The 16,411-nt window shown below is 40.7% G+C and overlaps 1 protein-coding gene across 1 annotated transcript; it reads left to right on the top strand.

The window, feature by feature from the left end:
- Positions 1-12,052: 12,052 nt before the first annotated feature.
- cfd (complement factor D (adipsin)) lies at positions 12,053-15,447 on the top strand. The gene is made up of 5 exons (XM_061082404.1): positions 12,053-12,141; positions 12,984-13,140; positions 13,290-13,431; positions 13,518-13,808; positions 14,969-15,447. The coding sequence occupies exons 1-5, from the start codon at positions 12,078-12,080 to the stop codon at positions 15,146-15,148; spliced, it is 834 nt and encodes a 277-aa protein (XP_060938387.1). The 5' UTR covers positions 12,053-12,077; the 3' UTR covers positions 15,149-15,447.
- Positions 15,448-16,411: the final 964 nt, after the last annotated feature.

The following is a 16,411-nucleotide window of genomic DNA, read 5'->3' as shown; positions in this document are numbered from 1 at the left end:
AACAGGTGGATTCTAGGTGCACCAACCCACACACACACCAGGAGGCCACACCACAGAATGGATGGCATAGTTCAAATGTTTGGAATCAGCCCGTGTTTGCGCCTTTGTGTCCTCGATCTGCATCATTTGCATACCTCATGATGAGCTGGAAAAAGGGCGATTATGTTCCATCATGCAACCCATTCGTGTTGTTCTGGGCATGCGATGCTATGTGCGCTTGGCAGGGGTTCCAGTCTCGGCATTTCAACACAAAGCGTTTTGTTTTAGTGGTAATTACACGGCAGGCGAAGGCAGATGGGACCAGTCTCCTCCTCCGCTCTGTGGGTGACAGTTATTGACAATTGGCCCCGTCTAGCCATAATAAGCCAGAGGCAGAGGAATCAGCCACTTCCAACACAAACACTGGAGGGAGAGGTGCTTCAGATCAGGCAGCTTTCACCTTGACGACTGTAACTATGTTCAACAAATTAGTCCCAGGATCCCCGGGTGTTTGCGCACGTTAGATTAAAAGAGGTTTTGCGTTTCTTCTGACTGACGGACGGGATTCCTTTAGATTTGGCATTTTTGTTTTTCTTTGCCGTGGTTGTGAACGTGCATGACGGATGACTCCCACTCCAAGATGCCAGTTTGATGCCTGGAGGATTCAGATCGTATCTGAAAGGAAACCGTGTTTGTGTCACGTTCCAAATTTATAATGAAACAAATCAGTAAAAAAAAAAAAAAAATATTGACTGTTGTCAGTTTGGTTGTTGATTAGAGAAAAACACACTTTAGTTTATTTAGTGAAACCTTTAATCTTCAGCCGCGCAAAATTCCCATTCTGTTTTGTAGTATGTGTGTGTGTGTGTGTGTGTGTGTGTGTGTGTGTGTGTGTGTGTGTGTGTGTGTGTGTGTGTGTGTGTGTGTGTTACCTCTTTGGGACCTTTTTCAGTATTAACACCGACCTTGTCAGGACCAATTGACTGCATGGGGACCAAAACCTGGTCCTAATGAGGCAAAACTTAATTACTGAGGTCTCTGGTTAGAGTTAGTTAAGATGTGACTTGTGGTTGGATAAGGGTTAAGGTAAAGGTTAAGGTTAAAGTTAAGGTTAAGGTTAAGAATGAATTGGTCACGGTTAAGGTTAGAGAGAGGGTTAGGGTTACAACTGGGATTAAGGGTTAGGCTTTCGTGTCCTAACATGATCAATGTGCAAACTAATATCCAGTCAGTCAATGTAATGTGTTTGTGTGTGTGTGTGTGTGTGTGTGTGTGTGTGTGTGTGTGACTGCCTGTTTGTGTGTGTGTGTGTGTGTGTGTGTGTTTGCGTGTGTGTGTGAGATTTAGTCGGTGTCTTCGCCTGTTGAGTGATTCTCGATCTTGTGTGAAAACGGTTGTAAGGGTCAGCGCCTGCGAGCGACCCTCAGCCCCCCCGATTGTTCCGTGTCGGCATCCCACACTTAGCCACGCCAGCATCAAAGGCGACGGCTGCACATCAAAGACTCGCTGTCACTCACACGGGAACCACAAGCGGCGAGACGTCACCATCGATGCTCCGGCCTGCTGGTGGAAAAGTGTTTGTTTTTCTATTGATCTGTATTTTAATACTGAAAAGCTCCTTCGACTCTGATTATTATTTCAAAATACTGGTAACGCATATTCTCAGCTAATGTCAGCTGGGTTGGCTCCAGTCGCCCATGACCCTCAAAGGATGGATAACATATGGAAGGATATATTTATATATATATATATATATGTGTGTGTGTGTGTATTCTGTGTCGACATGGTGAAAATGTAACACTCGTCTCCACATTGTGTTAAAACTAAGTCGATGTGTAACAGAGGCCATGTCAAGTCGTTCCAGGGAACCCACGCCTCAATTCTGTGTTACATTAACACACATAACAGTATATTGCATATTGCACATCCACATTTCTCTCCTGTTTTGCCTTTTATCTATATATCTATATATCTTGTATATATTTTTGTTTTGTTTTATATACAGTTATTTCTTTCTTATGTGAAGTACCTATTGTGTTTTTATGCTTTATGTTCAATGTATGCACCTTTTTACCAAAGAAAAATCCAGGTAGGTGTAAACGTACTTGGTAATAAATCCTTTCTGATTCTGATTCTGATTCTGAGAGCGTCCGCAGAAAATTCACCATCAAGGTGAGATCCTCTGGTTTCTGTCGAGCTCAAGACTATTTCAGTTTTCACATCTACGACTTGTGTGTTAATGTCCGTCCGAGTCAAAGTGAGATAGAAACCTCGGAGTCGGAGGCTCGATCTGCAGCTGCCTCACTGAAGGATCTGAATATAGATGCTTCTCCCTGGGCACTGACGGCTGCTTCAAACCTCCTGAATACCTCCAGGCTGACACACACACACACACACAGACACACACAGGGCGGAGGTGTCAGACTGTCAGAGCAGCACCGCGAGCAGCCATTGGCTCCCAGATCTCACACTTGAGTAAAACAACCGGTTTTCTGTCTTCACTCCGGTGAGGTTGGAAGTTGCAGGTGGTCCCGCGTCCTGCCAGAGTGATCTGGATCTGAATCTGCCTAAATTACAGCGTCTGAAAACCTCACTTTGACGACGTGTTGGGACGAGGCCTGTGGTCGCAGATCGTGCTCTCTCTCTCCCTTCCTCTCTCTCTCTCTCTCTCTCTCTCTCTCTCTCTCTCTCTCTCGCTCTCTCTTTCTCCGTAGGCATGCTCATGTTTTCTTTGTTTGCTCCTTTTCTCTCTCTCTCGGTCTGTTTTGTCCTTTTCCAGTTTTGCTGTGTGTGTCTCTCTCTCTCTCTCTCTCTCTCTCTCTCTCTCTCTCTCTCTCTCTCTCTCTCTCTCTCTCTCTCTCTCTCCGTCTCCCTATCCGACCCTTTACTTGTGGTTGTTTGTCATTATCTGTTTTTTCCCATTTGTTTATTCTTCATCTTTGTCCAAGTAAAGTGCGACGGAACCGCTGAGCTGCTGCAGAACTCAGATAAAATCATGAAACGTCGTTTATTCTTAATTCCCCACAACACTGGCACAAATTAACAGAATATAAACTGTGATTGAAACTTTTTCGTGGCTCCTTCACACATACAAGTCACATATTTTCATTCTGAGCTGCAACTAAAATTATGAAACTAGTCTCTGCCCAACAGTCCCCTTATTAACCAAAATTAAATTCACCAGATCGGGATCTTTATTTTTCTCTGATCCATATAACATCCATCTACCAAGTTTTAGCTTTTGTGTAATGCTGCTTAATTCTGGACAGACAGACTAATAAAGTCCCATCAGACAAATCAATCTGCAACGAGGAGTTATTTTCATAATTGGATAGTCTGCTGATCATTTCCTTTAATAATCAATTAACAGGAGAGTTTATTAAGAGTTAATCAAGAGATTATTATCATGTGAGAATTAAGGTGCAACAAATCCTTACCCTTGAGAAGTAAAACTTAAAATGACTTAATTACAATCAATACAGTTAAGTTGATTTTATCTTTGACTTGAAAAACTCCCCTTTCGTCAGAACTGATACCTTTAAACTTTTGTATTTGCTAAGTCTAAATCCTAGAAAAAGCACTTTCATTGCAGCGCTCATTATATTTGATATTTTCCCAGGTTGTGAGTCTCCTTTGGACCTTGAGACATTTCTTTCCGTTCCTGTTTGTTCAGGGATTATTCATTTCTCCCTGGAGGTAATTACGGATTCATCCTTTCTTGTTTTCTTTACATGTTTTCTGTCTTTGTGGGAACGCGAGCAGTCGGTTTTTCAGGCTTGTGGGACTGTCGCACGTTCTCACCGCGCTCTCTGGATGTACAAACAAACCTGTGAGCGCTGTGCACAGGCTGGGACAAAAGGCAGGCTTATGGGCGAGGCCAGGAGGAGTCAGGTGGATCAAGGAGCGATGTGGGAAAGGTGGAATCTCCCGAGGATCGTCCTGGGACCACCACCAGGAAGAGAGATGTCAGACTTACAGGATTCAAGCGTTCTCCTGGGAAACATGGAGGCCTCTGACGCACTGGAACAGCGGCACACACACTCTCATACGCACAGTTACAGGAGGAGATTGAATGTGTGATGCTCGCTGTTTCATGATTTCCTGAGAACACGAGCTGATGGGTTTCACACAGTCTCACAGGCGAATTCAAACTTGCAGAGTGGCACATTTACTCAGAGAGCAGCTGACGTGCTGTTGGCGAACAAGTGAAACACACAGTCACAGCACAGTAACACAACTGAATACACAATGTCAGATTACAGGATTACATATTTACATACACACAAACATGCACACGGCCCCGGTGACATTTTGTTAAGTGCCCAGAATGTACTTTTAGAAAATCCCCTTGAAAACTGATGCATTCACCGATTCACATGTTGAATGTTTGAGTTAAGTTTTTAATAAAGTCCCAAACTAGCAGTTATGGAGTTTTTCAGCTTTAAAAACTCACTCCCAGGGTTTTTTTTATCTTGAAGTTCAGGTATTTTTACATCTATCATAAAATCACAAAGAAATATGTATATTTTTTTAGATTAAATTCAGAAGCCATATTCTTTAAGAGATATTATTTATACTGCATTCTACTGTTTGTGTGTATTTGTAATGCACCAGGTTGTATGCTTTCCATGAGAATACTTAGTACACTACTTTAATAGTGGTACTATAATATTAAAATTATAACAAAACAAAATATAACCATCTCTAATAAGCTGATGACAAGAAAGCCAAACGTAATGAATAATCAAAAAGACGGAATGAACGATTCACATCAGTTTTCAGATGCTTAATGTCTCGTGAACATTAGACATTTGTTGTTGTTTATTTGATTTCTAGCTCCCATGCACCAATTAGTACTTACAATGTGTATTTTTTAACTATATTTGTGCTTTTTCACGTTTAAGTATTGTCAGGTTACGTATGGAAATTACAATCCCAGTCTCTGTTCTCGTTTATGAAATAATATAATATCTACTCATATCACTTAATGCAATATATTTTGTTTTAATATGTATAGACGTACATATTTGTATTTAAATAGTGCTTCATCGTTTTCTCCCGAAGTATTTGATATTTACCACATACATTAAAAGTACCACAATTACTTTTTATGTGTTCCTATTATATAATAATACCAAATACATGTTAAAATGTTAAAATACATACGGTAGAAAACATAAATGCGTATATGAAAACCACATATAGAAAAAAGGGTAATATTCTGAACATCCACAGCCCTGAAACTTTTTAGAAAGTGCCTCTGTTTTCCAGAGTGAGAACGTTTCTCCCGTGTGAGCGTAGTGAGCCTCAGAGGACGGCCGGTCTGTGGGACCCCGGCCGGCAGTAAGAGGAGAGATTAGAGAGATTACATTTAAAGAGCATCTCGTCCTGTGGAGCCCCTTCTAAACACCAGCTCCCATCAGATGCTCCTGGCCTGCAGGAGGAAACAGCAGAGATTAGACCTGTTTAACTCTAATCCCCCCCTCATCTGGAGCAGAAGACCACCGCTCCACTGCAGGAGACAAAGAGACACACAGAGGGGACGAGTCTTCTACTCCCTCTGCTCTCAGACTTTCCTCACTGTTGATCGATAGAAACATTTGGACTCTGCAGTTGGACGTTAGCTCCTCCAGGTGTTTACTCATGTTTGATTTGTGGAACTTGTTTGAATATCTGAATAAAGGACGTAAAGATAATAAAATGCTGGATAAAAAAAGATGAAAGAGCCTCATTCTTTTTTCAAATTGATTCCTAGCCATGTTCATCAACTTGACACGAGCAGAGAAACTCAGAAGTTCCCTCTGGCCAGTGTGAGCTCATTAATTCTTTAACGTGTTCAGTTAGTCGGGTGGGAAGCTCGTCCCTGATGAATTGAAAACTTCAAACCTTGATGTATTTTTTACATTTCATCATTAAAACTTAGACTCATGACAAAAACAGCTTCTGCAAAGTTTGAAACATCCTCGATTCAAAGTCTTCTTCACTTTCAGACGTCGCTTCTTTCATAGTTTTAAGGAAGCACATGATAAAAAAAACCACATAATTCGAATCTCCAACCAATTCTTATAGGATCAACTAAACAAACTTTAAAGAATTCTTGCAGCTTGGAGAATTCTGGTATTGTCTGGCAGTCAGGTTGTTGCAGCTCACAGTGAAGTCGTCACAAACATCCTTAGCGATGAACAGGCTCCACTGTTTACTCTGCTGTAGCTGTAGCTGCGTCGCTATCAGCTCTAAACATCTTTTCAAACTTTCCCCCCCAGCACATCACACTGCACTTTGTGTACCTGCCGCACCAGTTGCTCAGTAACTTCCATAAATCACAGCCACACGTCAGGATCCGTGAATGAGTCATAGAAAAAGAGCTGAAGAGCCAGGATCGTGTGCGAGCTTTAAAAGTTCATTCTGTGTATTTCGTAACTTTCCCAGATAAAATCAGTTCTGTCCTTCAGTAACACACTGCTTCGTTTACCAGCTGCAACTCCTGTTTATTACAAATTCATCTCTAAACCATTTCCCATCCTGCTCTAAAAGAGTTTAGAACTAATTAAAAACCCTCGTTAACAGGCTCCAGAGGTAAGAACACTGATGACCACAACTACACAAAATTGATTGGAGAAAGTTCCAATTTCCCAAACTTTACTTGCAGAATGATGAACAAAACCTCACAAAGCGTCAGAACTCCGAGGAAAAGTCAACAAGCTGCTGGAACTAAATCAGTTCTCTCACATGAGTTGGACTCCAGATGAAGAGCTGATGGATAAATAAAGGAGATCGAGTCTTTGCAGTTTTCGGGAACAGACGATTGAATCAGCAACTTTTAAATCTCGTCTTAAAAATTACTTCTACTTCTGTTATCTGAGCTGTTTTCACTGCATGTGATTCGGTGTGTACGTACAAGGATAAACTGTTTGTTCCTGTTTGCATTTCATTACTGGCACCTCTTGTAACATTTCATTGTCAATTGTTTTGTGTGTATTTGCTTGAAAAGCGCTGTACAAGTAAAATGATAATTATAAAACTTTAGGTATTTCTTTGCAGCCTTTGTACTTCATTGTTAAATCCTTTAAAACACAGCCCTGCTTTCCTGTTGTGTTGGAAATGATATGAACTTTAACAGCACAACAAAACATCCATCGTGGACGTGTCAGCAGGTTCAAAGAAGCCAAATGTAAATTGCATTCTTCTGTGTCTGTCTGTCTGTCTGATGGACCTGGTCATGAAATAAAACACGTTAATAGTTTAAGAGGTAGAACAAAATCCAGGGATCTCTGATGAGCCGATGGCAACGAGCGATCAAAGTCGTAAACAGAAAAGTAATTTAGTGAGTAATAAAAAGACAAATAGACGGAGTGAATGATTGATTGATTGATGGATAGAAAACTCTGCCAGACGGACTCACATGCAGGCGCTGACGCAGCGTCTGAGAATGAGAGGCGGAGGTGGAGTGAGCGAGCGAGAGAGGGAGTGAAAGAGAGAGAAAGAGAGAGAGAGAGAGAGAGAGAGAGAGAGAGAGAGAGAAAGGGAGGGAGGGAAAGAGAGAGCGAGAGAGGGAGAGAGAGAGGGAGGGAAAGAGGGAAAGAGAGAGAGAGAGTAATGAAACATTTTTAAAAACAATAGGGGAAAATGACAGTTAACTCACCTGATAATTGGTTCAGTGCCAGACCACACACAGGGATGAGCACACACACACACACAAAAACACACACACACACACACACACACATTTTGCATACCTGGCTGGGTGGGCTCGGTTGCTCAAGGAGAGAGCTGCAGTTTTAACTCGTTGCCATGGCAACAACACCGATGATATATTGGATTCATAATATTTAAAGCGCTGAAGAATTTGCTGTAAAAGTTGTGAATCACTCACAGATTGTGGATGTCCATAATCTTCATCATCATCATCATCATCATCATCATCATCATCATCATCATCATCATCATCATCATCATCATCATCATCATCATCATCATCATGGAGGTGGATACATTTGTCTTTACTTGGTTTAACCTATAATTTCCCACCTTTGTGCTCTTCCTAACTTGTAATTGTGAGAATATGAGTCACGACTTAATAGTCTTATTTCCCCACTTTACACTAACACGACCACATGACCCCCCACACAGGTGCTGAGTCAGAGGGGGGCTCTGACTCAGCACCTGTGTGACTTTAATGATCATAATTGGTCTATTTTTTGGCCCGAGAACGCGCGTAATGACCTGAAACTGTCAAGCACTCTTTTGTCCATTGGCTGTTGTTTGTAGTTTGTACCTGCAGAGGGCAGCGCAGGGTTGGAAGTGAAGCTACCTGAGCTGGAGTCTGACTCTGAGTCTCATAAACATCATAAACTTTAACACAAATGTTGCTGATGTTTGTGTTTTCACTACATCCGTCACTTCTGCTGTTTGTGTGAAGAATTATTGTTGTTGTTAGTTTATGCTTTTGTTATGAAGGCACTGGGCCTCACTTGATTTGACATGTGAGGGAAACCAGACACCAGAAGGGGTTGATGGTTTTTTACCAGAGAGAGAGAGAGAGCAGACGCCTTTTGTGTGTTTGTTTGTGTGTTTGTTTGTTTGTTTGTTTGCAGAATAGAGAAATAAACCACGTGATTTTGACTTTTGAGATCAAGTTTTAGCTTTGATTGTTTTACAAGCGTTTCATCTGTTGATCTGTAAATAACACAGGACGTTTGGACGGGTCTTCTGTTTCCACTGTGGGACTCAGACTCGTTTCTCAGATGTTCTGTTTCGGTTGTTGTTCCTTGTGTCGGCCTGCATCTCCCACCATCCTCCTCTTCCTCGGCATCCTCATCATCATCAGGTTTCTTCTGTCCCATGTATTCACTGCAGGTCGTCGCTCGGGGCCGTCTCCTCCTCTTTGTTCTTTCATCCTGGATCCTGGCTCTGACTCTCTCTGGTCCTCAGCCTCCCTCCTTCTGCTTCCTGTGCATCTCATGGGTCTGATGCAGGAGCAGGAACAATCTGTTATAACTTAAAGCATCTCGCACCAATCTCAAAACATGTGTAAATCAATCTTTGAGGGGATTTATCAAAGATGAACAAAGACGTAATTTATGAAAAGAACAAAAACAAGAAGAGGACTCAAAGCACATGAACATATGTAAGAAAACTACAGCAGGTGAAGTTTGATTATTTAGAACAAGGTTGAAAAAGACAAGGATGTTGCTTCTTCAGAATTGCTTTCGGGCAGAAATCTAATTAAATATGAATCTATGTTCATTTATGTTATTGAATATTCATGCTGTTATGTTTTTAGTTTTTTTTCTACTACTTGTGATTTGCTGATATCTATTTTTTGATCTTGAAATTTAAAGATTTTTCTCATAACTAGTCTCTTAACCGATCATAAACCTTAACTGTGTTTGGAAAGGTGCGATTTGAGTAAAGTTCAGAGTTGTTATTCACATTGTTATGATTAATACATGAACTGGGAATGTGGAGTGAAAAATTATGTGGAGGAGATGAGGTTGTTGGCACGGAAACCCAGTTATAATCAAATATACTGCATAGTGTGAATGTTTGTGCATCTTTTATTTATGTGTATTCTTTAAAGCAAATAAATGCAGAACCTTAATTCATACGTATTCTATTGAAAACCACAGGGAGAATCTGAACAATGTGGCGGCAGCAGGAAAATAAAATAAATCCAAGTTGACAGGACGTCCAGAGCAAATTAATTAGCAGCTACAGACGTGGAACAAAATGTACTGGAATTTTCATACAAAGACAAGCAAAACAATTACTATTCTGTAAGTTTAATTCAACAACTGCAGTCGTGGCTCAAAGCTCATACCACGGTGACAGATATGAGGCAATGGCCATGAACAATGGGAAATGCATACATTTATACTGGTTTGACTCCTCCTCACACATCAGAATACAGCAGACCAATCAACTCTCTCCATGTCCTGACGGGGAAGGTCAGACAACTGGTCTCCCTCACCCTCTAAGTTTATTAGCAACTCCTTTGACTAAAAGCCTTGAATCACAGAAATACATCTTTCAGTAACCTTCTTCTATATAAATGTAATTTGATTCGTTAAACATATCTAAATACAAAAATTCCCGTCACAAAAACAACATTGGTAAATTTCCCTGGATGGAATATTTGACCTGTTAATCTCGTGCCTCTCTTCCCAAAGCTCCTCCACCTCAGATGTAATCAGCTCGTCCGAGGTCGATGTTTCTCTCCAGTGGGATTATTCTGTCCAAACAGCCGCCAATGGGAGTTTCAGTTAAACAAACATGTGTCAGAGCTGAACTGGACGCAGACATTAATGCAGGGGTGGAGGTCAGAGACCTGGGTGAAGGTGGAAGTAAAGCTGCCCAAGCTGCAGCGCATCACACACACCGAGAGGCAGCATGTCCCGAAATGTACCTGAGTCTTCTCCTGGGAAAACTGTCGAAGAAAATAGGTTGAAAATCACTTTGCAAATAAAAGAAAGTTCCTTGAATCGTAAAATCATACATGCTGAGATAGTTGTATGAATAATTCCTGTGTGTGTGTGTGCAGTAGGAATGTTTGTGCAGAACACAGAGTACATCTGACATGTTGGGATAATATTTTGTGACTTATCGTAGCTGCAAATTGTTTCACATGTTCTTTCTGCACATTGGCTCCGTTTGGTGTTTTCCTGTCAGATTTACCAGAAGCAGAAGAAGATAACGTCCTCTTCCATGAGGTCAGGTCGGGTTCGTCCAAATCTCAGTGTTATGTAACTTTAAAATGTCAGATCAGGACATATTAATATAAATGAAACTATCCGCTGCATTCCTGCAGGCGTCAGGTTTTTAGTTCTGCTTATGATTTTTATTTATGATCTATACTTAAGATAAGAGATCAGACTTTCCTGTGCCAGCTTGTTCCAACATCACAACAATATATAATATTATAGGATAGAGTAAATAAAACCACGTCTAAAAATATAAAGTGTATAAAGAGTCACGGTATGAGAAAAAAATAAGTCAGTTACATGAGACAGTGAAACTAATACTAAATAAAAGTTGCAGTAAGTAATAATGATAAAGTAGATATCAAAACACATTGGGGGGAATTGATGACAGAGAGAGTAATTTTTATTCTTAAATATTGATGAGTGAGGAAAAAATTGGACTCCAGCAGAAGGGTACTTTTCTCTTTAACTTGAAACATCTCGCACCAATAAGATGAACAAATACCTAATTTATGAAAAGAACATAAACAAGAAGAGGAATCAAAGCACATGAACATTGCAGCGGGTGAAGTTATATTTCAAATTGTAGTTTGATTATTTAGAACAAGGTTGAAAAAGACAAGGATGTTTCTTCTTCAGACTTGTTTTCGGGCACAAATTAAATAAAATATGAATCTATATTCATTTATGTTATTGAATATTCATGTTGTTATGTTTTTCGTTTTTTTTTTTACTACTTGTGAATTGCTGATATCTATTTTTTGATCTTGAAATTTTAAGATTCTTCTCATAACTAGTCTCTTAACCGATCATAGATCAGATCTGTTATGTAGGACAAGGTGTTAATATCCCTTTCTGCATACTCGAGACTCCGTGGGCTGGTCGAATGATTGATGGCATCCTATGGGTTGTCAAGTGGGCGCCCTCCTTCTTCGATGTTTCGCTGATTGACCCACGACACCTCCAGAGGGTTCAGCAGTGAGATCCGGCGTCCCGGGCTCACTCCCTAGATGCCATCACTCATCAAAGTAAAGAAAATAAAATATAATATTACACATACAACATTACACTCACACAACTTCACCCCAAATTGAGGGAGATGTGATTGTTGTGAAACATGAGAAGCTGAGCCTGACCCCCTGAAATGAATAAACTGAATTCTGGGAAATTTAAAGTTTGGAAGCAATGTGTTCAATAGAAATGAATATCTTTGAAAGTGAAAGATGTCAGAGAACATGTTTGATGTTTTCTTGTTTTCACAGGAAACTGGGACCAGCAGATCGGTCGCACTCCCACTCGTGTCGTGCTCTTTATCTGCTTGATGGATGTTTCCTCTCTTTCACCAGGAAAACTTTAAAAACAGAGACTCGCTGTTTCTACTTCAGTCAAACCAACATCATGGCGTCGGGCGGACAACTGATCGTTGCTGCTGCGGTTTTTGTTGCTTCCCTCATTTCACACAGTGAGTTTGAGATATTATTTCCTTATCTAATATTTCATCTATTGACTTATGGGCAATTCACGGTTGAAATCTTTATTGTTTTCCTTTTTATCACGAATGAGTATTGCTGCAAATCTTCACTGGTACATTTGTGAAAACCCCTCCGCTTTACTCTTTCTTAATTATTCATTCTTTTTGCTCATTAAGAATTAGGTTTACTGACTTTATAGTTACCTCAGAGTTTGGAGCTTCTTCTTAATCAAATCTCAAAACTTGTTTTTATTATACTAAATTCCTGATTTTGCCTCATCATACTTTTTATTATTTCAATGAGTGCCAACAAGCTGTAGTCTTTCTCTCCTTTCTTCCTATAATGACAATGTTTTCATTTGTTTTATAGTATTAAATGATATATTATATTATTATTGATATATTAAAACCTGTTGCCATGGAGGTCGTTGCTAGTTGTTGTGTGTTGGTTTCGTTTGTGGGTTTTTATTTGTTTGCAGGATTTTGGTGAAGTGATGGGGCCTCGGCCGGAGGAGAACACTTTCAAATTTGATGCGAACGAAGATTAAAGAGCAGATACATGAATATTATATGACATTTTTTACTGTAACTTATTAGAAAGAAGGGTTTAGGTTTTCAGACAACTTCCTCTTATCTTTATATTTTATATTTTTGCTATAAAAACTACAAATTCATGTGTGAGATCAGCCTTGGTGGAGGAATCTGCTGGAAGCCATCACAATGTGACTGAACCTTTCCACATGTGACACTCGTGCACTGCGTGTTGAGCAAAGATAATTGTTCAGATGTCTTTGACTTTATCTCCTGTGTTTGTGCGTTTTTGCTTATTTCAGGCGAGGGGATCATTGGGGGCAGAGAGGCATTGCCACACTCTCGGCCTTACATGGCCTCCATCCAGGTGCCAGAGGGGGGGAACTTCACACATGAGTGTGGGGGGTTTGTGGTGGCAGATCAGTGGGTGATGACGGCAGCTCACTGTCTCTCCACCGGGTGAGGAACCTTCTTCCGATGCATGCAGTGATGTGGGAATCAAGACAAATATAATGCAGTTCTCTGGTTTCCTGTGATTTTTCTGTTTACTCCACGATATGTTTTCGAGGATTATTTAAAGCAGGAATATCACTGGGCTCTCTTCACAGTGCTAACGGGAGGAAGGTCGTGCTGGGTGTCCATTCTCTGAGTGAACCTGAGGAAACAAAGCAAACCTTTGACATTTTGGAGCTTTACAGCCACCCAGACTACAGCCAGTCCAATTACGATAACGACATCGCTCTAATTAAGGTAAGTTGTATATTTTGTGTTGGTTGTAAAGTCATCACCATGGAGAGTGAGTGGTCAAAGGTCGATCTCATGCGTGGTTTCTGCAGCTGGATCGTCCGGTCAGCGTGTCCGAGGCTGTCAAACCGGTGGAATTCCTGCGAGTGGGAGGAACAAACCCCGGCACCGGTGCGGAGGTGGACTCGGCCGGCTGGGGTTCCCTGGACGACCTGGGCTCCAGACCCGACAAGCTGAAAGAGGTGGCGGTGGACATGTTCAGCTCGACTCGCTGCAAACGCAGTGACTACTACGGCAGGAAGTTCACCAGCAACATGATGTGTGCGCACAGGGTTTGTGCAGATCCCTGTGATCAGCCGTTCAGGAAAGAAGACACTTGTGATGTAAGATTTAGCTCCTACAGAATGTAAATGATCACATCGATCATAGTCAGAAGTATGACACTGCTTATGGGGATGATGTTGGCGGTGTGGCCTAGGGGGTAGAGTGGTCGTTCTCCAACAAGAAGGTTGACGGTTCAATCCCCACTCTTCCCCATCTGCATGCCGAAGTGTCCTTGGCAAGATACTGAACCGCTAAATGGCCCCTCATAGATGTACTAATTGTCAGTCTAATTGTCAGCCAAAATGACATGTAATGTAAAGCTTATGTTTTAAAGCAACACTGTAACTTTCACCCAGCAACAGCGCCCTCTGCAGCCACACATGGGGATTAACTCTGTGTATCAATGAATACTGGATAAAACCCAGGAACCAGAAGAGCTGCAGCGGTAACAAATACAACAAACTCTCGCTGCGTCTCTATTTGGATTTTGAAAAGTCTTCGTTTCCTGCTGAATATTGGAGATAAACTCTGGTTTTTAATAACTTCTGAGTCTTTTGAACTGATCCACAGTTCAGCTTCACTCTTAAAGTGGAATTGATTGGGACAGTAGAAGCTGAGACTCTCAGTCAGTTCTTCTCACAGGAAATCAAACCCACTCACTCACCAGAGTTACACACTGCGGTTACATGTGTCCGATTGAAACCCGATTTCTGGCGTTGTCCGGTTTCAATCGAAGATCCATGTCATGTAACTCCACAAATCTAGATTTCTTGTGTCCTACTGAAGTCGGATAACCACCCCCAGATAAGTAGATCGGATTTCGCTGTATATCGGACAACGCGCGCATGTAACTCTGGAAGCTAGACAACAACTGGAGAAGACGTCTTTGCGCATGCTTGAGATCCTGCTCCATGCTTTCGGACAAGAGTCGGATTTCTCAGTGCCATGTACCCTGAGATAGAGCAGGTAACCCCCCATGGATAGAGAAACCCGATTTCGGCCGAAATCGGGTTTCTGCCATCATGTAAACGTAGTGAGCGAGAACAGACGCTCAGGGAGTGAATGTTCACACTCACTCGACCATCCCACTCAGTTTAACAAATCTGCTGTTTAAAGGTAAAGAGAGGTTGCATTGTGCTGCTTTAATCAACAGGGGGTCACTTTGTTCCTTCAGTGTAATGTATGACCCTTAAAACGTCCTGATTGTCTCGTCCTCCAGGGGGACTCGGGGGGTCCTCTGCTCTACAATGGAGTTGTGGTCGGCATCACTTCCAACGGGGGAAAGAAGTGTGGCCAAATTAGAAAGCCTGGAATTTACACCATCGTCTCCCACTACACTGCATGGATCGACACCACCATGTCCCTGCAGCCGAGTGCAGCAACGGACCAGAGCAGCTAGACAGAGCTCAGCCGAGACCTCATGGTTTATATTGTTTAGCAGGTTTTATACAGGCTCAAGGATTCAAAGTGTTTTACTATATGAAGCTGAGGTGTGCTTATGTCGTTTGAAAGTAGAATGCCTGACTCTAGAGATATCATTTCCAGTACTGCAAACATTCAACAACCACCTAAACAAACATATTCACCTGAATAATATCTTGCTTACTATATTTCTCATTAGTACATTTTTTAAAACAAATTTGTGTACGAAGGAATCAATAAAATACATACAAGAAAATAAATATCCCATATTTCATATTTTTCTGGTGTTTTATTTGAAGTTTTTTTTACAAATGTTTACTTTTACATCCTCTCTCTAAAACTTAAATCTGAAGCTCTTGCAAGAACAGGTCATGTCAGCCAATCAGAAGAGGCGCTCACAGCCTGTTCCTCTCCTAAATGAAGCCTCTCTAATAATCACACGTCCCTGTGGAAGATCGTGATAATAGCACATTTAAAAGAGAAACAATTTGCAATGTAATTCAATACAATTCAAAGGGAAAACTCATTTTAAACACCAAATCAAAAATGATTTTCTCAGATATCAACCTCTAAAACACTTCACTGATCTTAAATCAGTGATTTAGCTGTTGGAATTAAAAGTGAATGTTAGATAATAATGATGGATGCTCATATCAGTGTGTAACTGTATCTCCCCCTAGTGGGAGAAGCTGCAGCAAAATCCCCAAAAAATATATTAAATTAAAAATATATATAATTGTACTCTTGCATCTCAGTACTCTCTATACTTGTGTACTTCTTTACATGATCTCATACTTTACAGCTGCTAACTGTGTTCACTTTAAATCATTAATATTATTCTTATAAATCCAGATTCGGTAGAAACTGTCAATGATATGAAGTTGTTTGAATAAATTAGATGGACTTGCTTTGAACTCCCTGCAGACAAAGAATTATCTGACGGATCCTGAGGTACATTAAGGGATAATTCATTTGGAGAAATAATCATTTTAGAAATTGTCCAGAATATTTGACCAAGACATTTGACCTCAATCGTTATTTTCAATACTTTACGTGTAATTCAATGCAGGTTACTTTCTTACTTTAGATAACGTTGATGTGGTACTTTTACTTTTACTTGAAATATTATTAGTGTTTATATACTAATACTGAAGTAAAATGTTAAGTACTACCTCCACCGCTATGAATTATTATAACTGAATTGAATCTTAGTGCATCACATGCAGAGATAAAAGAAAAT

The sequence above is a fragment of the Limanda limanda genome, chromosome 12, assembly GCF_963576545.1.
Source record: "Limanda limanda chromosome 12, fLimLim1.1, whole genome shotgun sequence".
NCBI classification, from domain to species: Eukaryota; Metazoa; Chordata; class Actinopteri; order Pleuronectiformes; family Pleuronectidae; genus Limanda; species Limanda limanda.
Note: the sequence above shows the minus strand (reverse complement) of the source record. Positions and strands in the feature narration are given on the sequence as shown.

Coding starts and splice junctions, on each gene's coding strand:
- cfd (XM_061082404.1), top strand. CDS start 12,078: ATGGCGTCGGGCGGACAACTGATCGTTGCTGCTGCGGTTTTTGTTGCT. Junction 12,142..12,983: donor TGCTTCCCTCATTTCACACA/GTGAGTTTGAGA, acceptor TGCTTATTTCAG/GCGAGGGGATCATTGGGGGC. Junction 13,432..13,517: donor ACGACATCGCTCTAATTAAG/GTAAGTTGTATA, acceptor TGGTTTCTGCAG/CTGGATCGTCCGGTCAGCGT.